We start from the raw sequence: 19536 nt of genomic DNA on the forward strand, positions 1-19536 counted from the left end.
TGATGTGGCTATATTGAAGCAACATCTCAAGACATCAGTCAGGAAGTTACAGCTTGGTCGCAAATGGGTCTTCCAAATGGACATTGACCCCAAGCATACTTCCAAAGTTGTGGCAAAATGGCTTAAGGACAACAAAGTCAAGGTATTGGAGTGGCCATCACAAAGCCCTGACCACAAACCTATAGATAATGTGTGTGCAGAACTGAAAAAGCACGTGCGAGCAAGGAGGCCTACAAACCTGACTCAGTTACACCAGCTCTGTCAGGAGGAATGGGCCAAAATTTGCCCAATTTATTGTGGGAAGCTTGTGGAAGGCTACCCAAAACATTTGACCCAAGTTAAACAATTTAAAAGCAATGCTACCAAATACTAATTGAGTGTATGTAAACTTCTGACCCCCTGGGAATGTGATGAAAGAAATAAAAGCTGAAATAAATAATTCTCTACTATTATTCTGACATTTCACATTCTTAAAATAAAGTGGTGATCCTAACTGACCTAAAACAGGGCATTTTTACTCGGATTAAATGTCAGGAATTGTGAAAACCTGAGTTGAAATGTATTTGGCTGAGGTGTATGTAAACTTCCGACTTCAACTGTAGATCCTAACAGACCTTACAAGATTAAGATAAACTGAGTAAAGTGTTTACATGACTATTGCCATTCTCAGCCTACTGAAATAATCTGTTTAATATGGAATTATTAGTGTGCATGTAAACATACTCACTGATCTGTCTCAAAGGCCACTCTATTGACCCATTTCTATTCCTCATTCTCTCTCACCAGAGCATTGAGCTGGTCCCGGGGACAGGCGAACATACGCCCATTGATGCTCAGAGAGGAGAATACTGACACATCATTGGGCTTCAGCATCTGCTTCTCTGTGACAGGAGAACACACACACACACACAGAGGAAAATAAAATGACAGCAATAAATGCTATGCAAATGAAGTGAGATGTGATTGGCTCCTCACCGCCTGCGGAGCTGAGGTGGACCAATAACAGGTCGTCGTTTGAGGCAAGTTTGTTGGCCACAGCGCTGGTCACCTCACTCCCTGTGGCCGCTACGGCAACCCGGATGGTGGTGTAGGTGTGGTCACTGCAGTACACCTTCAACAGGACTACACACACACACGTTTTTAAGAGGCTTGTGATTAAAGAAAAAGTGTAGGGAAATTTAAAAAAATTACGTCACATAAACACACTGACTGTCGTCACAGTTCCTGATGGGTTGTGTCTTCATTAGTTTCTCGTCTCCATTGCTGAACTGTGTAAGGACCTTCTGCTGAGACAGACCACACAACATCAGAGATGATCAACAACACACACCTTGACAGACCACACAACATCAGAGATGATCAACACACACCTTGACAGATCACACAACATCAGAGATGATCAACACACACCTTGACAGACCACACAACATCAGAGATGATCAACAACACACACCTTGACAGACCACACAACATCAGAGATGATCAACAACACACACCTTGACAGACCACACAACATCAGAGATGATCAACAACACACACCTTGACAGGCCACACAACATCAGAGATGATCAACAACACACACCTTGACAGACCACACAACATCAGAGATGATCAACAACACACACCTTGACAGACCACACAACATCAGAGATGATCAACAACACACACCTTGACAGACCACACAACATCAGAGATGATCAACACACACCTTGACAGGCCACACAACATCAGAGATGATCAACAACACACACCTTGACAGACCACACAACATCAGAGATGATCAACAACACACACCTTGACAGACCACACAACATCAGAGATGATCAACAACACACACCTTGACAGACCACACAACATCAGAGATGATCAACAACACACACCTTGACAGGCCACACAACATCAGAGATGATCAACAACACACACCTTGACAGACCACACAACATCAGAGATGATCAACAACACACACCTTGACAGACCACACAACATCAGAGATGATCAACAACACACACCTTGACAGGCCACACAACATCAGAGATGATCAACAACACACACCTTGACAGGCCACACAACATCAGAGATGATCAACAACACACACCTTGACAGGCCACACAACATCAGAGATGATCAACAACACACACCTTGACAGACCACACAACATCAGAGATGATCAACAACACACACCTTGACAGGCCACACAACATCAGAGATGATCAACAACACACACCTTGACAGACCACACAACATCAGAGATGATCAACAACACACACCTTGACAGGCCACACAACATCAGAGATGATCAACAACACACACCTTGACAGATCACACAACATCAGAGATGATCAACAACACACACCTTGACAGATCACACAACATCAGAGATGATCAACAACACACACCTTGACAGGCCACACAACATCAGAGATGATCAACAACACACCTTGACAGACCACACAACATCAGAGATGATCAACACACACCTTGACAGACCACACAACAACACACACAACATCAGAGATGAACAACAACACACACCTTGACAGACACATTCACCATGCCACACTCACCTTTTTCACTTTGGCCTCTTCTGAACTGAAGAATAGAAACAAGAGAACAAGTGTATGTTAATAATGCATGTCTTTATAATGGTTTGATGGTCAGGATTATGGGGTTAAGGTCAGTTTTACATACTGTAGTTTGACGACCTTTTCCAAGTCAGGTACAAAGTCTTTCAGAGCTCTGAGGATCCGTGAGTCATTGGACACACTGGACACACTCCCATACAGCTCCTACAGAGAGAAACACACAGACTCAGACAACTCCTCAGGTGTGTGTGTGTGTGTGTGTGTGTGTGTGTGTGTGTGTGTGTGTGTGTGTGTGTGTGTGTGTGTGTGTGTGTGTGTGTGTGTGTGTACCTCCAGGAATATGAGTGCTGCTGGCTCCTCCTGTAAGTGATGTGTGTGTACTGCAGCCCAGCGCAGGGCCAGATTGAGGACTCGTCTCTTACAGGTCACAGCGTACTCCAACCTCTCCTGCTCCGAGCCCGGGGGAGCCACCGCATGGTAGGTACACACAGGGTTAAAGATATAACACACAACTATAACATAACTGTCACCTATATGTAACATACTGAACTTCAAGAAGAGAAACTGAAGGGAGAGAAAGAAGGATAGGGAGAAAACAAGAGGGCAGAGTGAGAAAAAAGATATTGTGCCATGAGTAGCTGGCAGAACTGGCTGTTAGGCATGAAGACACAGTGCATGAGGACAAAGTCATCTACCGCAGGGTCTGAGGGGAATAAAAAGAGTGGAAGAAAGAGAATAATAGTAGAAAACAGATATTCATGCATATCTACCGACCCATCATCCGATCCCATACAGTAGCAGGGCCCGGCTGTATAAAACATGTTAGGTGTTTCCCTTAAGGGTTTACTTTAAGGAATCATTTCCCCTTATCTAAGGAAATGATTTAAGGGTGTTGCATACAGCCCCTCAAGGGCATACTTTAAGTGTTTTGCGGTAGCTTGAAGGCATGTATGGCAGAAAGAGTCTCTGGTTACCATGGAGAAGACCTGATTCACTGAATGAATGTCAAAGAGATCACATTTATTTTGAGATCTCAAAATAGAACTTCTACATTCAATACTGGAGAAAAACATTGATTGAGAATATAATAAAAACCCTTTTCTTTGAGTTACTTTTTTCTCACCTTATTTATTACTTTCTAGTACTTCAAGCTAACTTACAGAGCAGGTAGCTTACAGAGCAGGTAGCTTACAGAGCAGGTAGCTTACAGAGCAGGTAGCTTGCAGAGCAGGTAGCTTGCAGAGCAGGTAGCTTGCAGAGCAGGTAGCTTATAGAGCAGGTAGCTTACAGAGTAGGTAGCTTGCAGAGCAGGTAGCTTGCAGAGCAGGTAGCTTACAGGGTAGGTAGCTGGCAGAGTAGGTAGCTTAAAGAGCAGGTAGCTTACAGAGTATGTAGCTTACAGAGCAGGTAGCTTACAGAGTAGGTAGCTTACAGACCAGGTAGCTTACAGAGCAGATAGCTTACAGAGCAGATAGCTTACATAGCAGATAGCTTACATAGCAGATAGCTTACAGAGTAGGTAGCTTACAGAACAGGTAGCTTATAGAGCAGGTCGCTTATAGAGCAGATAGCTTACAGAGTAGGTAGCTTGCTAGCCAGCTGGCTTTGTAGACATGGATTGTGCACCTTTCATTGTTTAGCTAAGTAGCTAGCTGCTTGCTGGTGGATGTTTTCCTTTTGAAACCAGGGGAGAGGAAAGCAACATTCAGCCACAAATGATGTTTTCATTGACATCCATACTGAATGAAGCACTTAAGGGACCTCATAGGCACCCTTAACTCTTTCACTTCATTTAAGGGGGAAATTTGCCCCAAAATGTTTTGTGCAACTGACTTAAAGTTAAGGAAACTTTAAGGGAAAAGATAAGGGGAAAATTTACTTTAGATGTTTTATGCAACCGGGCCCAGGCCCTCAACCCTAGGGACTCACAGTGTATATCTATCAGGTTGTGTGTGTGTGTGTGTGCACACCTGGGTCAGAGTGGTGTGTATCCATCCTCATAGTCTCCAGGAAGTGGTCAAGGATCTTCTCAGGGGTTCCAGACAACACAGTGTACCTGATATTTCCCAGACTGGAGGCTCTGGGACTCTTCTCCAAGACCAGAACAGCCTGCTCATGTTCCTTCAAACGCACTGTATTTGCCTCCACGTCCTAAAGTCAAGTAAATTACAGGACATTACATTAAAGCAAGGTAAGGTAAAGTACATTTCATTTAAGTAAAGTAAATTACAGTATGGTACAGTATTGCACAGTGTAGTAACAGAACAGTACACAACTCTACCCTGAGTATCCTGTTGAAGTCTTCTTTGTCCACTCGGAGGAAGTGACAGTTGTCTTCTCTGAGGACGATGGAGGCAGCTCGAGGAGAATCAGTCACCAACGCCAGCTTCCCAAAGTCATCCCCCTCATGCAGGGTACACACCACACCCTGAAGAGGAACACACACACATCAAAACACACAGATTAGACAGCTGGAGAAGTGCTAGCATGAATGAAGATTGTGACTAATCAAACTGTGTGTGTATGTTGTGTATATTCTGAGACCATTGAGCTAGTCATTCACTGTGATGAGCGAAGCCAGAGTTTCCCAAACTGTGGCACTAGTTCCCCTAAGGAATACAAGCCAGCTGTTGTATGCAGATGCATTCTTTTGGTCATAATCATTTTAGTTAGCGTCATCTTGTGCTACTTTCAAATCCGCTGTAGGCCCATAATATACACATCATGTATAAACACCCACACACGTCATACCTTGCCGTAGATGACCACATTGACAGAGCCCTTCTGGATGATGTACCAGGATGTTCCCTCTTCTCCCTGGTTAAACACTGGAAGGAGAGAGCACACCTTAATGTGTGTCCCTAAAACACACACACTGTACAGCATGGTGAGATAGGGACTTACACACGGTTCCTACTTTGGCGTGAGACTCGAAGATGAGAACACTCGCCAGCTCCCTCTTCACCTGTAAGCAAGATGGTAAGAGCAAAACAAACATTAAAACAACACCCGAAAAACCTCTGAACATTTCATCAATGTCTGTAAGTACACAAGCCAGCTAGATCTGCTAGACCAGCGGTCCCTAATTCCATTCAGTCGTGGGCCGATTGTTCCTTGAGCGGATGGTTGGGGGGCCGGAACATAGTTATAAATTGTACACTGAAAATTGACCGTAAGAATCCCAAAAATATGTAGTATTTGACTAAAACTGAATCGTTTCAAACTTTGATTACATTGGGATATGATCACATACAGGTATGCTTCTATATTTATGCATGGAAATAATTTTGGGAACAGATTTCCTCAATTAAAATCACTTTGAGCTCATTTCCTGGTGATTCTACAGTCTTTTCTGTCCAAGATCGAATATAAACTCAGCAAAAAAGAAACATCCCTTTTTCATGACCCTGTCTTTCAAAGATAATTCATAAAAATCCAAATAACTTCACAGATCTTCATTGTAAAGGGTTTAAACACTGTTTCCCAGGCTTGTTCAATGACCCATGTAGATATACCTTTTTTTATGAGCCGTTTCCAGCTACAATAGTCATTTACAACATTAACAATGTCTACACTGTATTTCTGATCAATTTGATGTTATTTTAAAATGGACAAAAAAAATAGCTTTTCTTTCAAAAACAAGGACATTTCTAAGTGACCCCAAACTTTTGAACGGTAGTCTATATATATATATATATATATATATATATATATATATAGTGCCTTTGGAAAGTATTCAGACCCATTTACTTTTTCCAAATGTTGTTACTTAAAAAATATATATTCTCAGCAATACCCCATAATAACAACAAAACGAAAACTGTTATTTATTTTTTTTGCACATTTATTAAACAATAGAAAACAGAAATACCTTATTCAGACCATTTGCTATGAGACTCGAAATTGAGCTCAGGTGCATCCTGTTTCCATGGATCATCCTTTAGATGTTTCTAAAGCTTGATTCCAACTGTGGTAAATTGAATTGATTGGACATGATTGGGAAAGACACACCGCTGTCTATATAAGGTCCCACAGGTAACAGTGCATGTCAAAGCAAAAACCAAACCATGAGGTCGAAGGAATTGTCCGTAGAGCTCCGAGACAGGATTGTGTCGAGGTACAGGTCTGAGGAAGGCTACAAAAACATTTCTGCAGCATTGAAGGTCCCAAAGAACACAGTGGCCTCTATCATTCTTAAAATGGAAGAAGTTTGGAACCACCAAGACTCTTCCTAGAGCTGGCCGCCAGGCCAAACTGAGCAATCGGAGAAGGGCCTTGGTCAGGGAGGTGACCAAGAACCCAATGGTCACTCTGACAGAGCTCTACAGTTCCTCTGTGGTGATGGGAGAACCTTCCAGAAGAACAATCCTCTCTGCAGCACTCCACCAATCAGGCCTTTATGGTAGAGTAGCCAGACGGAAGCCCCTCAGTAAAAGGCACATGACAGCCCACCTGGAGTTTGCCAAAAGGCACCTAAAGACTCAGACCATGAGAAACAAGATTATATGGTCTGATGAAACCAAGATTGAACTCTTTGTCCTGAATGCCAAGCGTCACATCTGTTGGCAACCTGGCACCATCCCAACGGTGAAGCATGTTGGTGGCAGTATCATGCTGGGGAATGTTTTTCAGCGGCAAGGACTGGGAGACTAGTCAGGATCAAGGGAAAGATGAATGGAGCAAAGTACAGAGAGATCCTTGATGAAAACCTGCTCCAAAGCGCTCAGGACCTCAGACTGGGTCGAAGGTTCACCTTCCAACAGGACAATGACCCTAAGTACACAGCCAAGACAACGCAGGAGTGGCTTCGAGACAAGTCTCTGAATGTCGTTGAGTGGACCAGCCAGAGTCCGGACTTGAACCTGATCAAACATCTCTGGAGAGACCTGAAAATAGCTGTGAAGCAATGCTCCCCATCCAACATGGAAGAGATTGAGAGGATCTGGAGAGAAGAATGCGAAAAACTCCCCAAATACAGGTATGCCAAGCTTGTAGTGTCATACCCAAGAAGACTCAAGGCTGTAATTGCTGGCAAAGGTGCTTCAACAAAGTACTGAGTAAAGTGTCTGAACACTTACGTAAATGTGATATCCGTTTTTTATTTTTAATATTATCAAACATTTCAAAAACCTGATTTTGCTTTGTCATTATGGGGTATTGTGTTTAGAATGTTGAGGGGAAAAAAGCAATTTAATACATTTTAGAATTAGGCTGTAACCTAACAAAATGTTGAAAAAAATCAAGGGTTCTGAATAGTTTCCGAAGGCACTGTATATATACACAGTACCAGTCAAAAGTTTGGACACACCTACTCATTCAAGGCTTTTTCTTTATTTTTACTATTTTAAACAAATCAAAATATATTTTCTATTTGAGATTCTTCAAAGTAACCAGCCTTTGCATTGATGACAGCTTTTCACTCTCTTGGCTACTTTGAAGAATCTCAAATATATTTTGATTTGTTTAACACTTCTTTGGTTACTATATGATTCCATATGTTTTATTTCATAGTTTGTCTTCACTACTTTTCTACAATGTAGAAAATAGTAAAAAAAAAAAACTTGAATGAGTAGGTGTGTCCAAACTTTTGATTGGTACTGTGTGTGTATAATATATATATATATGTGTGTGTTTTTCTTTGCTCAGAAAAATTGGGGGAACCCTGTGCTAAATTTAGTGTTGGAGAGGTGGGATAAGACTCGCAGTGTTGGAGAGGTGGGATAGGACTCGCAGTGTTGGAGAGGTGGGATAAGACTCGCAGTGTTGGAGAGGTGGGATAAGACTCGCAGTGTTGGAGAGGTGGGATAAGACTCGCAGTGTTGGAGAGGTGGGATAAGACTCGCAGTGTTGGAGGGGTGGGATAAGACTCTAGCTGTGTTGGAGGGGTGGGATAAGACTCGCAGTGTTGGAGAGGTGGGATAAGACTCGCAGTGTTGGAGAGGTGGGATAAGACTCGCAGTGTTGGAGAGGTGGGATAAGACTTGCAGTGTTGGAGAGGTGGGATAAGACTCGCAGTGTTGGAGAGATGGGATAAGACTCGCAGTGTTGGAGGGGTGGGATAAGACTCGCAGTGTTGGAGAGGTGGGATAAGACTCGCAGTGTTGGAGAGGTGGGATAAGACTCGCAGTGTTGGAGAGGTGGGATAAGACTCACAGTGTTGGAGAGGTGGGATAAGGCCTTGATGTGAAGCAGCTCATCATAGATGATCTCCAGATCATCACCCGTCCTCTGACCAGGACTAGAGATGGAGACAGAGAGAGAGTTCTGTTGATGATTCCTAACTGGTATACAATATATAAGAATGAACTAGGCATGTGTGCATGTGTGTGTCCATGCATGTACTGACGGTTTGCGGAGGATCATGCGCAGCAGGGCATCAGGTCCCATCTGGGTGAGGAAGAGGATTGTCTCAGGCAGCTCTTCCTCACTCTCCCTCTTCTCCTCCTCGCTAGGCAATGGGGTGTGCTCCTCTTCATCGTCAAGGAAACGATAGAACAGGTACTTGTCCTGGAAACCCAGCTCCTGGTCCACTAGGGGACACACACTGGATCAGTAATCAGTGAGCTCACATAGTGAGATAGCTGGACACAGAGGTGGGTTTCACAGCATTTTTATTAGCCAGTCTTGTCAGATCAGTCATTAATTCAATTTGATTTCCTTGATTCCTCACTTCCTCTCTCCTCCTCCTTCTCAAAACCCATTGGATGAAAAGGTCAGAGGGAACAGACCTCTAACCTTCTCATCCAATGGGTTTTGAAAAAGAGGCGAGGAGAGAGGAATCAAGGAAATGCAATTGAAATTCTCCCTCCATGTGATGAAACTGGTGGAGAACATTTGAAGCGTTGTGTCCAATAGAGGGCAGTGTAGTCTCACCATGGTTCAGGACTCCCTCCTCCAGCAGAACCTGCCACATCCCCACAGCGTGAGAGCGAGTATGTACACAGGTACTCTGCTGCACCAGCCAGTCTACCAGCTCTGTACCTACACAACACTGCCTGCATCACACAAACACACACAGTGAGACAGTTTGCATGGACCATAAAGTAACACAAAACATACATATGTATGTGCACACACACACACACAAACACATGCAAACGTACAAACACACACACCTGTATGTCTTGAGGTGGTACTTCCTGTCTCTGATCATGTGAGGAGCCCTGGAGAGGATGGCGTTCCGCATCACCTTCCCCCCTCGCTGCAGCTTCTCTGATGGAACCTACAGACATAACACAGGAACACAATAAAACTCTTATTTTATCTCTAGCATAGCTAGATAGTCACAATCACAGTGAGAATCTCAGCCTCCAGGTGTTAATAATTTAAACTTTGAGCTGAGAAATCCACAAAAATAATGAGCCAGGAGACTTTTAATTTCATGTCTCCGCCAACATACGCCCTACAGCCTCCTCATATTTACTATACACTCGCTAAGCTGTGAATCACAAACACCCAACCTGTCCTAACACTCCCAGTTGTCATAACAACCACACAACTGCTGTCAGGGATCATGAATGAAAGGTGAGGAAAAAAAGGAGAAAAAAAAAGACAACCACTGACCCACTCAGAGATACTGCTGCTGTCTTAGAACTACAAAAGAGGGCATCATAATTGGGCAGATGGGGCCTTTCTTGCTTGTGCATGAATTATCTCTCATTAGCACAGCTGCAGAGGAAACTCCAACTACATCGCACAGTTCAGGCTAGATATTATTTATCTCAGTAGAAACTTTGCAATGTGTGCATTGAGCTCACAGAAAAAAATATAATGAAAAGGAATTCAAATTATTCAACCAATGTCAGTCAATTACTTGTTTAAAAAACAAAAAATGACTGACATTTCGGTTAGTTGCTCAGCACTAGTGTGAATACACCCCCCCCCCCCCCCCCCCTCAAACATTTATTAATAGTATCCTCTTGTAGAATACACACACATCTCAGGTCACAGTCTTTCACTGTACACAGCCTCATTTAAAAAGACAGTACTTTGGGGTTAGTTGAGTGATCAGTGGTATTAACTTTAATGAATAACATTAAAATGGGCCATCTTACCTTGTTGAGGATGTTGTTCATGAAGTTGAGAGGATCTGAACCTAGACTGTCTTTGTCTGTCAGCCATTAGGGAGGTGGGAGACAAAGTTATGACCATCGTAATGTGTAATATGCAATGTTAATAAATCAATATTATTCATTCAACTGGATTGTAGTTGTACTCACTGTCATTGTTGGATCCAGTTTCCATGGCGCCATAGGGAGGGGCCAGAAGTCCAGCCATACACTGACGGTACTTCTACAACACAACACACAGCCTTAGTCATCATAATCAATAAACACACACACCCACCACCATTACCATTAGTCTGAACAAGGCTCTATTGCTTTACCCACTCATCACCTCACACCAACAGCTCTGGACATTACATCCCTATACGACCCTGAGGAGCTCCATTACCGCTGCCTCCACACACACACAAACGCGCGCTTGCACGCACACACACACACACAGCCTACACCCTTCCTTCAAAACAAAGCCCTTTGTCACCCAGGGATCATTTACATATGGAACAATTCACATTACATAACACACACACACACAAACCACACACACACAGGGTCAATGAGTATAGCAAGGACAACTGAGTGCAGCGGCGTGTGTTTTAGTGCTACTCACTCTTTTATGTTCATATCTATATTTCAAGACAAATATTGCAGATTGCTTGACTTCTTTAGCCATGCTTGAATGCTAAACACACAGCGATGAATTTACAGAGTTCTCTAGGATTGTGTCACTCTAGACCATACAGACGTTAGAGTTTAGAGTAGAGTCATTACCAGGCAAACCATGCCTTTAGGAGTCTGCCAAAACACACACACATACACACACAGGAAGAGAAGCCCTTTAACATTCAGGAAGCTGCTGACACAAACACACACACACTAACAATAGGCTGATTCTTTGAGCAAATCTAAGTCATCACATCCGATGTCAGACAACAGAGAGCATTGGCAGTACTGAAATCACAGAGTTTACCGGGAGTTTGTACTTTCTATCAATTCATGAATGAGTAAAAAGTCACTTAAGAAGAACCAAACCCACCCTGGCACATCGCATCTCTCTCTTTATTGATTTCTCTCACACTCTCACACACACACACACACACACACACACTTGACTAAACTCACCCAGGGTCTTCTCTACACTCTACGTCTGGGAAGGACCCCTAAGAGGTGCTCTCTGCTCCTGTAATCCACACACACAACCAGGAAGCCAGCAGCATCCTCAGTACTACCCCAGAGGTCTCCTCTCTCTCTGTCGCACACACACTCAGTCCTCTTTGAAACAGCCCTCCAGTACTCACACACAGAGGTTGCCACGGCAATCAGAGCTTTTCAACGAGCGAAAGCGAGAGGAGCTAGATTGAACAACGTAGAGAGAGGAGTGTATATAGAGAGCAGAGAAAGATGGAAAGTGAGAGTGTGTGTGAGAAAGAGACAAAGTCTCAAGGCACAAGCAGCAGACAACATTTTCATCAATAATGAATAGAGCTCAAAATTGTTTACACTGAACAGAGACAGACAGACATACTGTCACGTATACTCCCTCTCCGGCCTCTAGGTAATCAGGCTGCTGATTATCCCGCACACCTGTCACCATCGTCTCACGCACCTGCGCCTCATGACACTCACCTGGACTCCATCACCTCCTTGATTATCTTCTCTATATCTGTCACTCCCCTTGGTTCTTTCCTCAGGTGTTATTGACTCTGTTTCATGTCGGTGCGTTGTTTGTGTTTCGTATTTATTGTTTCATTTATTAAAACACTCACTCCCTGAACTTGCTTCCCGACTCTCAGCGCACTCGTTGCACATGCAGCGTTTGTTTCAGATAATAGTACCATTTTATCTTCTTTGGGATTGTAATTATTACGCAAGGACCATTGTAGTATGTAATATCTAAGAAACGTGCTACAAGATGAATAGCTGACTATAAAAGTACTGTAAGAAATGAATCAAAGACTGTTTAAATTGATCATAAAGTAATGTTTAAAAATGAATAACCCTTTCTCTGCCTCCTTCTCTTATTCCACAAGACAGGTGATGACACACTTTGTGATGACTGTGTGGGGTTGAGATAAATAGTATGTCTGTTAAAAGTGGTGGCCCTGTCCAGCCAATGTCCCTGGGCCCCTCAACTAGCTCTCACAGTCTCATCTCAGAAATAGACATTCATCCATGTTTCTCAAACGTAAAATGTCAAAGTTGTTGAAAACATAACATTTTGAAGTGTTTAAGGTCACGTTTAGGCATTAATTCCACATTTTAAGGTTAGGCATTAACTCTTAAGGGTTAAGGTTTGGGATAGGCTTAGAAAGTTTTGGGGGATTTCTGTTTTATCGCTGAAATTGAAGTTGCAACATTTGCAATCAGAGGTAGATGTTGACAGGGATGTTGGATGGGGGTAAGCAACACACTAGCAAAACTGAAACCTACCCGAAGTTAGCAGTGCTCACTATTGACCCTAGTGGCCGGTTTCCACGTCATCTCCCAACGTCCTCAGACATGGATGGCCGTTGAATATTGACTTGTATAACGGGTGAACTGGCTTGGGTCTCTGTAGTAACACTATTGTATAACGGGTGACCTGGCTGGGACCCCTGTAGTAACACTATTGTTTAACGGGTGACCTGGCTGGGACCCCTGTAGTAACACTATTGTTTAACGGGTGACCTGGCTGAGACCCCTGTAGTAACACTATTGTTTAACGGGTGACCTGGCTGGGACCCCTGTAGTAACACTATTGTTTAACGGGTGACCTGGCTGGGACCCCTGTAGTAACACTATTGTTTAACGGGTGACCTGGCTGTGACCCCTGTAGTAACACTATTGTTTAACGGGTGACCTGGCTGGAACCCCTGTAGTAACACTACTGTATCACGGGTGACCTGGCTGGGGCCCCTGTAGTAACACTATTGTATCACAGGTGACCTGGCTGGGACCCCTGTAGTGAAACTATTGTATAATGGGTGACCTGGCTGGGACCCCTGAAGAAACATTATTGTATCACGGGTGACCTGGCTGGGACCCCTTTAGTAACACTATTGTATAATGGGTGATCTGGCTGGGACCCCTGTAGTAACACTATTGTATCACGGGTGACCTGGCTGGGACCCCTGTAGTAACACTATTGTATCACGGGTGACCTGACTGGGACCCCTGTAGTAACCCTGGCTGGGACCCCTGTAGTAACACTATTGTATCACAGGTGACCTGGCTGGGGCCCCTGTAGTAACAGTATTGTATCACGGGTGACCTGGCTGGGACCCCTGTAGAAACATTTTTGTTTAACGGGTGACCTGGCTGAGACCCCTGTAGAAACATTATTGTTTAACGGGTGACCTGGCTGGGACCCCTGTAGTAACACTATTGTTTAACGGGTGACCTGGCTGGGACCCCTGTAGTAACACTATTGTTTAACGGGTGACCTGGCTGGGACCCCTGTAGTAACACTATTGTTTAACGGGTGACCTGGCTGGGACCCCTGTAGTAACATTACTATATCACGGGTGACCTGGCTGGGACCCCTGTAGTAACACTATTATATCACGGGTGACCTGGCTGGGACCCCTGTAGTAACACTATTGTATTACGGGTGACCTGGCTGGGGCCCCTGTAGTAACACTATTGTATAATGGGTGACCTGGCTGGGGCCCCTGTAGTAACACTATTGTATAATGGGTGACCTGGCTGGGACCCCTGTGGTAACACTATTGTATCACGGGTGACCTGGCTGGGACCCCTGTAGTAACACTATTGTATCACGGGTGACCTGGCTGGGACCCCTGTAGTAACACTATTGTTTAACGGGTGACCTGGCTGGGACCCCTGTAGTAACACTATTGTTTAACGGGTGACCTGGCTGGGACCCCTGTAGTAACATTATTGCATCGCCTGTCAAATGCTGTAACTCCGCGTCAGACTGACCTGGCCCTGGGGAGGTCGTACGACAGATCTTTGTCTTTCAAACACTTTATGGTTCCTCTCCTTTAACCAGCATGATATGACACTTCAAGACAATAGCAGCAGCAAGCGACTGGCACCCAGGCTAATATCACCCACACAACATAAGATCAAAACACTGAGGAGAACTACAGCCTCATGCCCTTTCTGCTGTATATTTAACCTGCTAAAATAGACACCCGAGAGAAAGAAAGACAGAGAGAGAGAGAGACAGAGAGAGAGAGAGACAGAGAGAGAGAGAAAGAGAGAAAGAGAAAGAGAGAGAGAGAGACAGAGAGACAGAGAGACAGAGAGACAGAGAGACAGAGACAGACAGAGAGAGAGAGACAGAGACAGAGAGAGAGACAGAGAGAGAGACAGAGAGAGAGAGAGACAGAGAGAGAGACAGAGACAGAGCGAGAGACAGAGAGAGAGAGAGAGACAGAGAGAGAGACAGAAAGAGACAGAGAGAGAGAGACAGAGAGAGAGAGACAGAGAGAGACAGAGAGAGAGACAGAGAGAGAGACAGAGAGAGAGACAGAGAGAGAGACAGAGAGAGACAGAGAGAGAGACAGAAAGAGACAGAGAGAGAGAGACAGAGAGAAAGACAGAGAGAAAGACAGAGAGAGACAGAGGAGTGCACTTCGCACACATACAAAAACCGTGTTACCCCACTAGCACTCCTCCTCTCTCTTTCAACTGCTAACCACATAAAAGATCCCCCCAACACATTCACACAATGACTGTTTCAGCATGCATCATCCCACTGAAAAGTACAGCAGGTTCCACACAACAAGGACACACACACACACAGCTGACCGTAGTGGAGGCCTAGGGTTGACAGTGGACTGCCCTCTTGTGGCAGAAGCGAGAACCACTTCAAAATGTTAACTGTGTGCCTCCTCTTCTGCCTCACCTCCCCTCTCTCACCTCCCATAGACTCTTGAACTCTCTCTGTTCGATGCGGAGCAGTTCGCTGGTCTCTCTACTGACGATAGTGGTGTGGCGAGGAGTATTATCCAGAATTGACTCTCCAAACGCCGTGCCGATTCCCAGCGTGCAGATAGTGACAGCATCCTAGACACACACAGAAAGAACACACTCAATTCGTTTAACTTATGTGATCAATTTTAATTCAGTTCCCATTCAATACATCTTTGTCCTCAAAAGGGCAATTCATTTGTAGAACAACCACCACATACAACATCACTGGGGACAGTTATGCACAGTTATACACACACACACACACACACACACACACACACACACACACACACACACACACACACACACACACACACACACACACACACACACACACACACACACACACACACACACACACACACACACACACACACACAGAGAAGACTGTTTCAATCCAGACCAACTATCTACCTAAGGATCAATGTTATAAGACTAGTTGTTAAAAACATACTCATGGTTAGAATGTTCTATTCTTGCATTCTGTCTAGGATGGCCAGAAAGTGACCCACATAGTGATTATAATATGATCATGGTCATTCTGTCTAGGATGGCCAGAAAGTGACCCACATACTGAGGATAATATGATCATGGTCATTCTGTCTAGGATGGCCAGAAAGCGACCCACATACTGATTATAATATGATCATGGTCATTCTGTCTAGGATGGCCAGAAAGTGACCCACATACTGAGGGTAAAATGATCATGGTCATTCTGTCTAGGATGGCCAGAAAGTGACCCACATACTGAGGATAATATGATCATGGTCATTCTGTCTAGGATGGCCAGAAAGTGACCCAGATACTGAGGATAATATGATCATGGTCATTCTGTCTAGGATAGCCAGAAAGTGACCCACATACTGAGGATAATATGATCATGGTCATTCTGTCTAGGATGGCCAGAAAGTGACCCACATACTGAGGATAATATGATCATGGTCATTCTGTCTAGGATGGCCAGAAAGTGACCCACATACTGAGGATAATATGATCATGGTCATTCTGTCTAGGATGGCCAGAAAGTGACCCACATACTGATTATAATATGATCACGGTCATTCTGTCTAGGATGGCCAGAAAGTGACCCACATAGTGATTATAATATGATCATGGTCATTCTGTCGAGGATGGCCAGAAAGTGACCCACATACTGAGGATAATATGATCATGGTCATTCTGTCTAGGATGGCCAGAAAGTGACCCACATACTGATTATAATATGATCATGGTCATTCTGTCTAGGATGGCCAGAAAGTGACCCACATACTGATTATAATATGATCATGGTCATTCTGTCTAGGATGGCCAGAAAGTGACCCACATACTGATTATAATATGATCGTGGTCATTCTGTTTAGGATGGCCAGAAAGTGACCCACATACTGAGGATAATATGATCATGGTCATTCTGTCTAGGATGGCCAGAAAGTGACCCACATACTGATTATAATATGATCATGGTCATTCTGTCTAGGATGGCCAGAAAGTGACCCACATAGTGAGGATAATATGATCATGGTCATTCTGTCTAGGATGGCCAGAAAGTGACCCACATACTGAGGATAATATGATCATGGTCATTCTGTCTTGGATGGCCAGAAAGTGACCCACATACTGAGGGTAATATGATCATGGTCATTCTGTTTAGGATGGCCAGAAAGTGACCCACATACTGAGGATAATATGATCATGGTCATTCTGTCTAGGATGGCCAGAAAGTGACCCACATACTGATTATAATATGATCATGGTCATTCTGTCTAGAATGGCCAGAAAGTGACCCACATAGTGATTATAATATGATCATGGTCATTCTGTCTAGGATGGCCAGAAAGTGACCCACATACTGAGGATAATATGATCATGGTCATTCTGTCTAGGATGGCCAGAAAGCGACCCACATACTGAGGATAATATGATCATGGTCATTCTGTCTAGGATGGCCAAAAAGTGACCCACATACTGAGGATAATATGATCATGGTCATTCTGTCTAGGATGGCCAGAAAGTGACCCACATACTGAGGATAATATGATCATGGTCATTCTGTCTAGGATGGCCAGAAAGTGACCCACACACTGAGGATAATATGATCATTGTCATTCTGTCTAGGATGGCCAGAAAGTGACCCACATACTGAGGATAATATGATCATGGTCGTTCTGTCTAGGATGGCCAGAAAGTGACCCACACACTGAGGATAATATGATTATGGTCATTCTGTCTAGGATGGCCAGAAAGTGACCCACATACTGAGGATAATATGATCATGGTCGTTCTGTCTTGGATGGCCAGAAAGTGACCCACATACTGAGGATAATATGATCATGGTCATTCTGTTTAGGATGGCCAGAAAGTGACCCACATACTGAGGATAATATGATCATGGTCATTCTGTCTAGGATGGCCAGAAAGTGACCCACATACTGAGGATAATATGATCATGGTCATTCTGTCTAGGATGGCCAGAAAGTGACCCACATACTGAGGATAATATGATCATGGTCATTCTGTCTTGGATGGCCAGAAAGTGACCCACATACTGAGGATAATATGATCATGGTCATTCTGTTTAGGATGGCCAGAAAGTGACCCACATACTGAGGATAATATGATCATGGTCATTCTGTCTAGGATGGCCAGAAAGTGACCCACATAGTGATTATAATATGATCATGGTCATTCTGTCTAGGATGGCCAGAAAGTGACCCACATACTGAGGATAATATGATCATGGTCATTCTGTCTAGGATGGCCAGAAAGTGACGCACATACTGAGGATAATATGATTATGGTCATTCTGTCTAGGATGGCCAGAAAGTGACCCACATACTGAGGATAATATGATCATGGTCGTTCTGTCTAGGATGGCCAGAAAGTGACCCACACACTGAGGATAATATGATTATGGTCATTCTGTCTTGGATGGCCAGAAAGTGACCCACATACTGAGGATAATATGATCATGGTCTCTAACTGACAGAGAGCGGACCAATTAGAGTATTGTAAATAATGCACTCCAAGCATTAATCAGGCTGTACAGGATTACACAAGTAGAAACACAGGTAGAACAGCACAGAACTCTAGAGAGAGAACATTGAACATTAGAGAGATCACAGAGCTCTAGAGGGAGAACTTTAGAGAGAGATCACAGAAATCTAGAGCGAACGCTGTGCGTTTTGTTGCCAACCTTACTTTGCTAGCTGACAAACTTTACGTTTTTTTTTCTTTTCAATTACCGTTTATATTTTTAGTTTTTCCATCACAACTTTTTTCCCTCATTCAACTTTTTCACTCCGGACGCTTTATCTGGACATGGTTCGTCAGCACTTTCAACAGCCGAAGCTAAGTACTAACATTAACATGATGCCTTCTAATTGCAGTCGCTGTACTCATAATATACAGGAGAACATTCGCCTTATGGCGAGGACAGCTGTGCTACAAGCCCAGCTTCAGACGCAATCGTTAGGCAAGGGTAATTTCAGTGTAGGAAAGGATGAAACAGCGTCTGTGCCACCAGTAAGTACAGATAGTAACGTTAGTATAAATCCCCCCGCACAGTCCCCGCAGCCGGACAACTTTCTCATGGCTTCTGGAGGGAAATGCTGTAGGAATGCTCAACTGGTGTCGCTCATTCAGCCGACAGAAACTTTCAACCGGTTTTCCCCATTAAGTAGCGAGTCGGAGTCTGAGGCCGAGTCTTCTCTTGTCTCTACTCCTCCCGTTACGGGGTCTGAGACGCCGAAGGCTCCCACCATTAGCTCTGACAAATTGAAAACCCTAGTCATTGGCGACTCCATTACCCGCAGTATTAGACTTAAAACGAATCACCCAGCGATCATACACTGTTTACTAGGGGGCAGGGCTACCGACGTTAAGGCTAATCTGAAGATGGTGCTGGCTAAAGCTAAAACTGGCGAGTGTAGAGAGTATAGAGATATTGTTATCCACGTCGGCACCAACGATGT

The 19536-nt window shown here is 44.0% G+C and overlaps 1 protein-coding gene across 1 annotated transcript in view; it reads right to left on the reverse strand.

The window, feature by feature from the left end:
* The window catches only part of LOC120055392 (rap guanine nucleotide exchange factor 4-like), a 56625-nt gene that overhangs the window by 27152 nt on the left and 9937 nt on the right, over window positions 1–19536 (reverse strand). The window contains exons 4-21 of the mRNA XM_039003256.1: window positions 15512–15658; window positions 10802–10874; window positions 10637–10701; window positions 9698–9804; window positions 9456–9577; window positions 8929–9112; window positions 8736–8820; window positions 5487–5547; window positions 5334–5410; window positions 4864–5010; window positions 4553–4733; window positions 3207–3285; window positions 2913–3063; window positions 2689–2786; window positions 2559–2589; window positions 1211–1286; window positions 976–1122; window positions 784–881 (exon numbers count right to left, since the gene is read on the reverse strand). Coding sequence (XP_038859184.1) covers window positions 784–881; window positions 976–1122; window positions 1211–1286; window positions 2559–2589; window positions 2689–2786; window positions 2913–3063; window positions 3207–3285; window positions 4553–4733; window positions 4864–5010; window positions 5334–5410; window positions 5487–5547; window positions 8736–8820; window positions 8929–9112; window positions 9456–9577; window positions 9698–9804; window positions 10637–10701; window positions 10802–10874; window positions 15512–15658 — 1929 coding nt within the window. The remainder of the gene's footprint in view (window positions 1–783; window positions 882–975; window positions 1123–1210; window positions 1287–2558; window positions 2590–2688; window positions 2787–2912; window positions 3064–3206; window positions 3286–4552; window positions 4734–4863; window positions 5011–5333; window positions 5411–5486; window positions 5548–8735; window positions 8821–8928; window positions 9113–9455; window positions 9578–9697; window positions 9805–10636; window positions 10702–10801; window positions 10875–15511; window positions 15659–19536) is intronic.

Source organism: Salvelinus namaycush, chromosome 11, assembly GCF_016432855.1.
Source record: "Salvelinus namaycush isolate Seneca chromosome 11, SaNama_1.0, whole genome shotgun sequence".
NCBI lineage: Eukaryota > Metazoa > Chordata > Actinopteri > Salmoniformes > Salmonidae > Salvelinus > Salvelinus namaycush.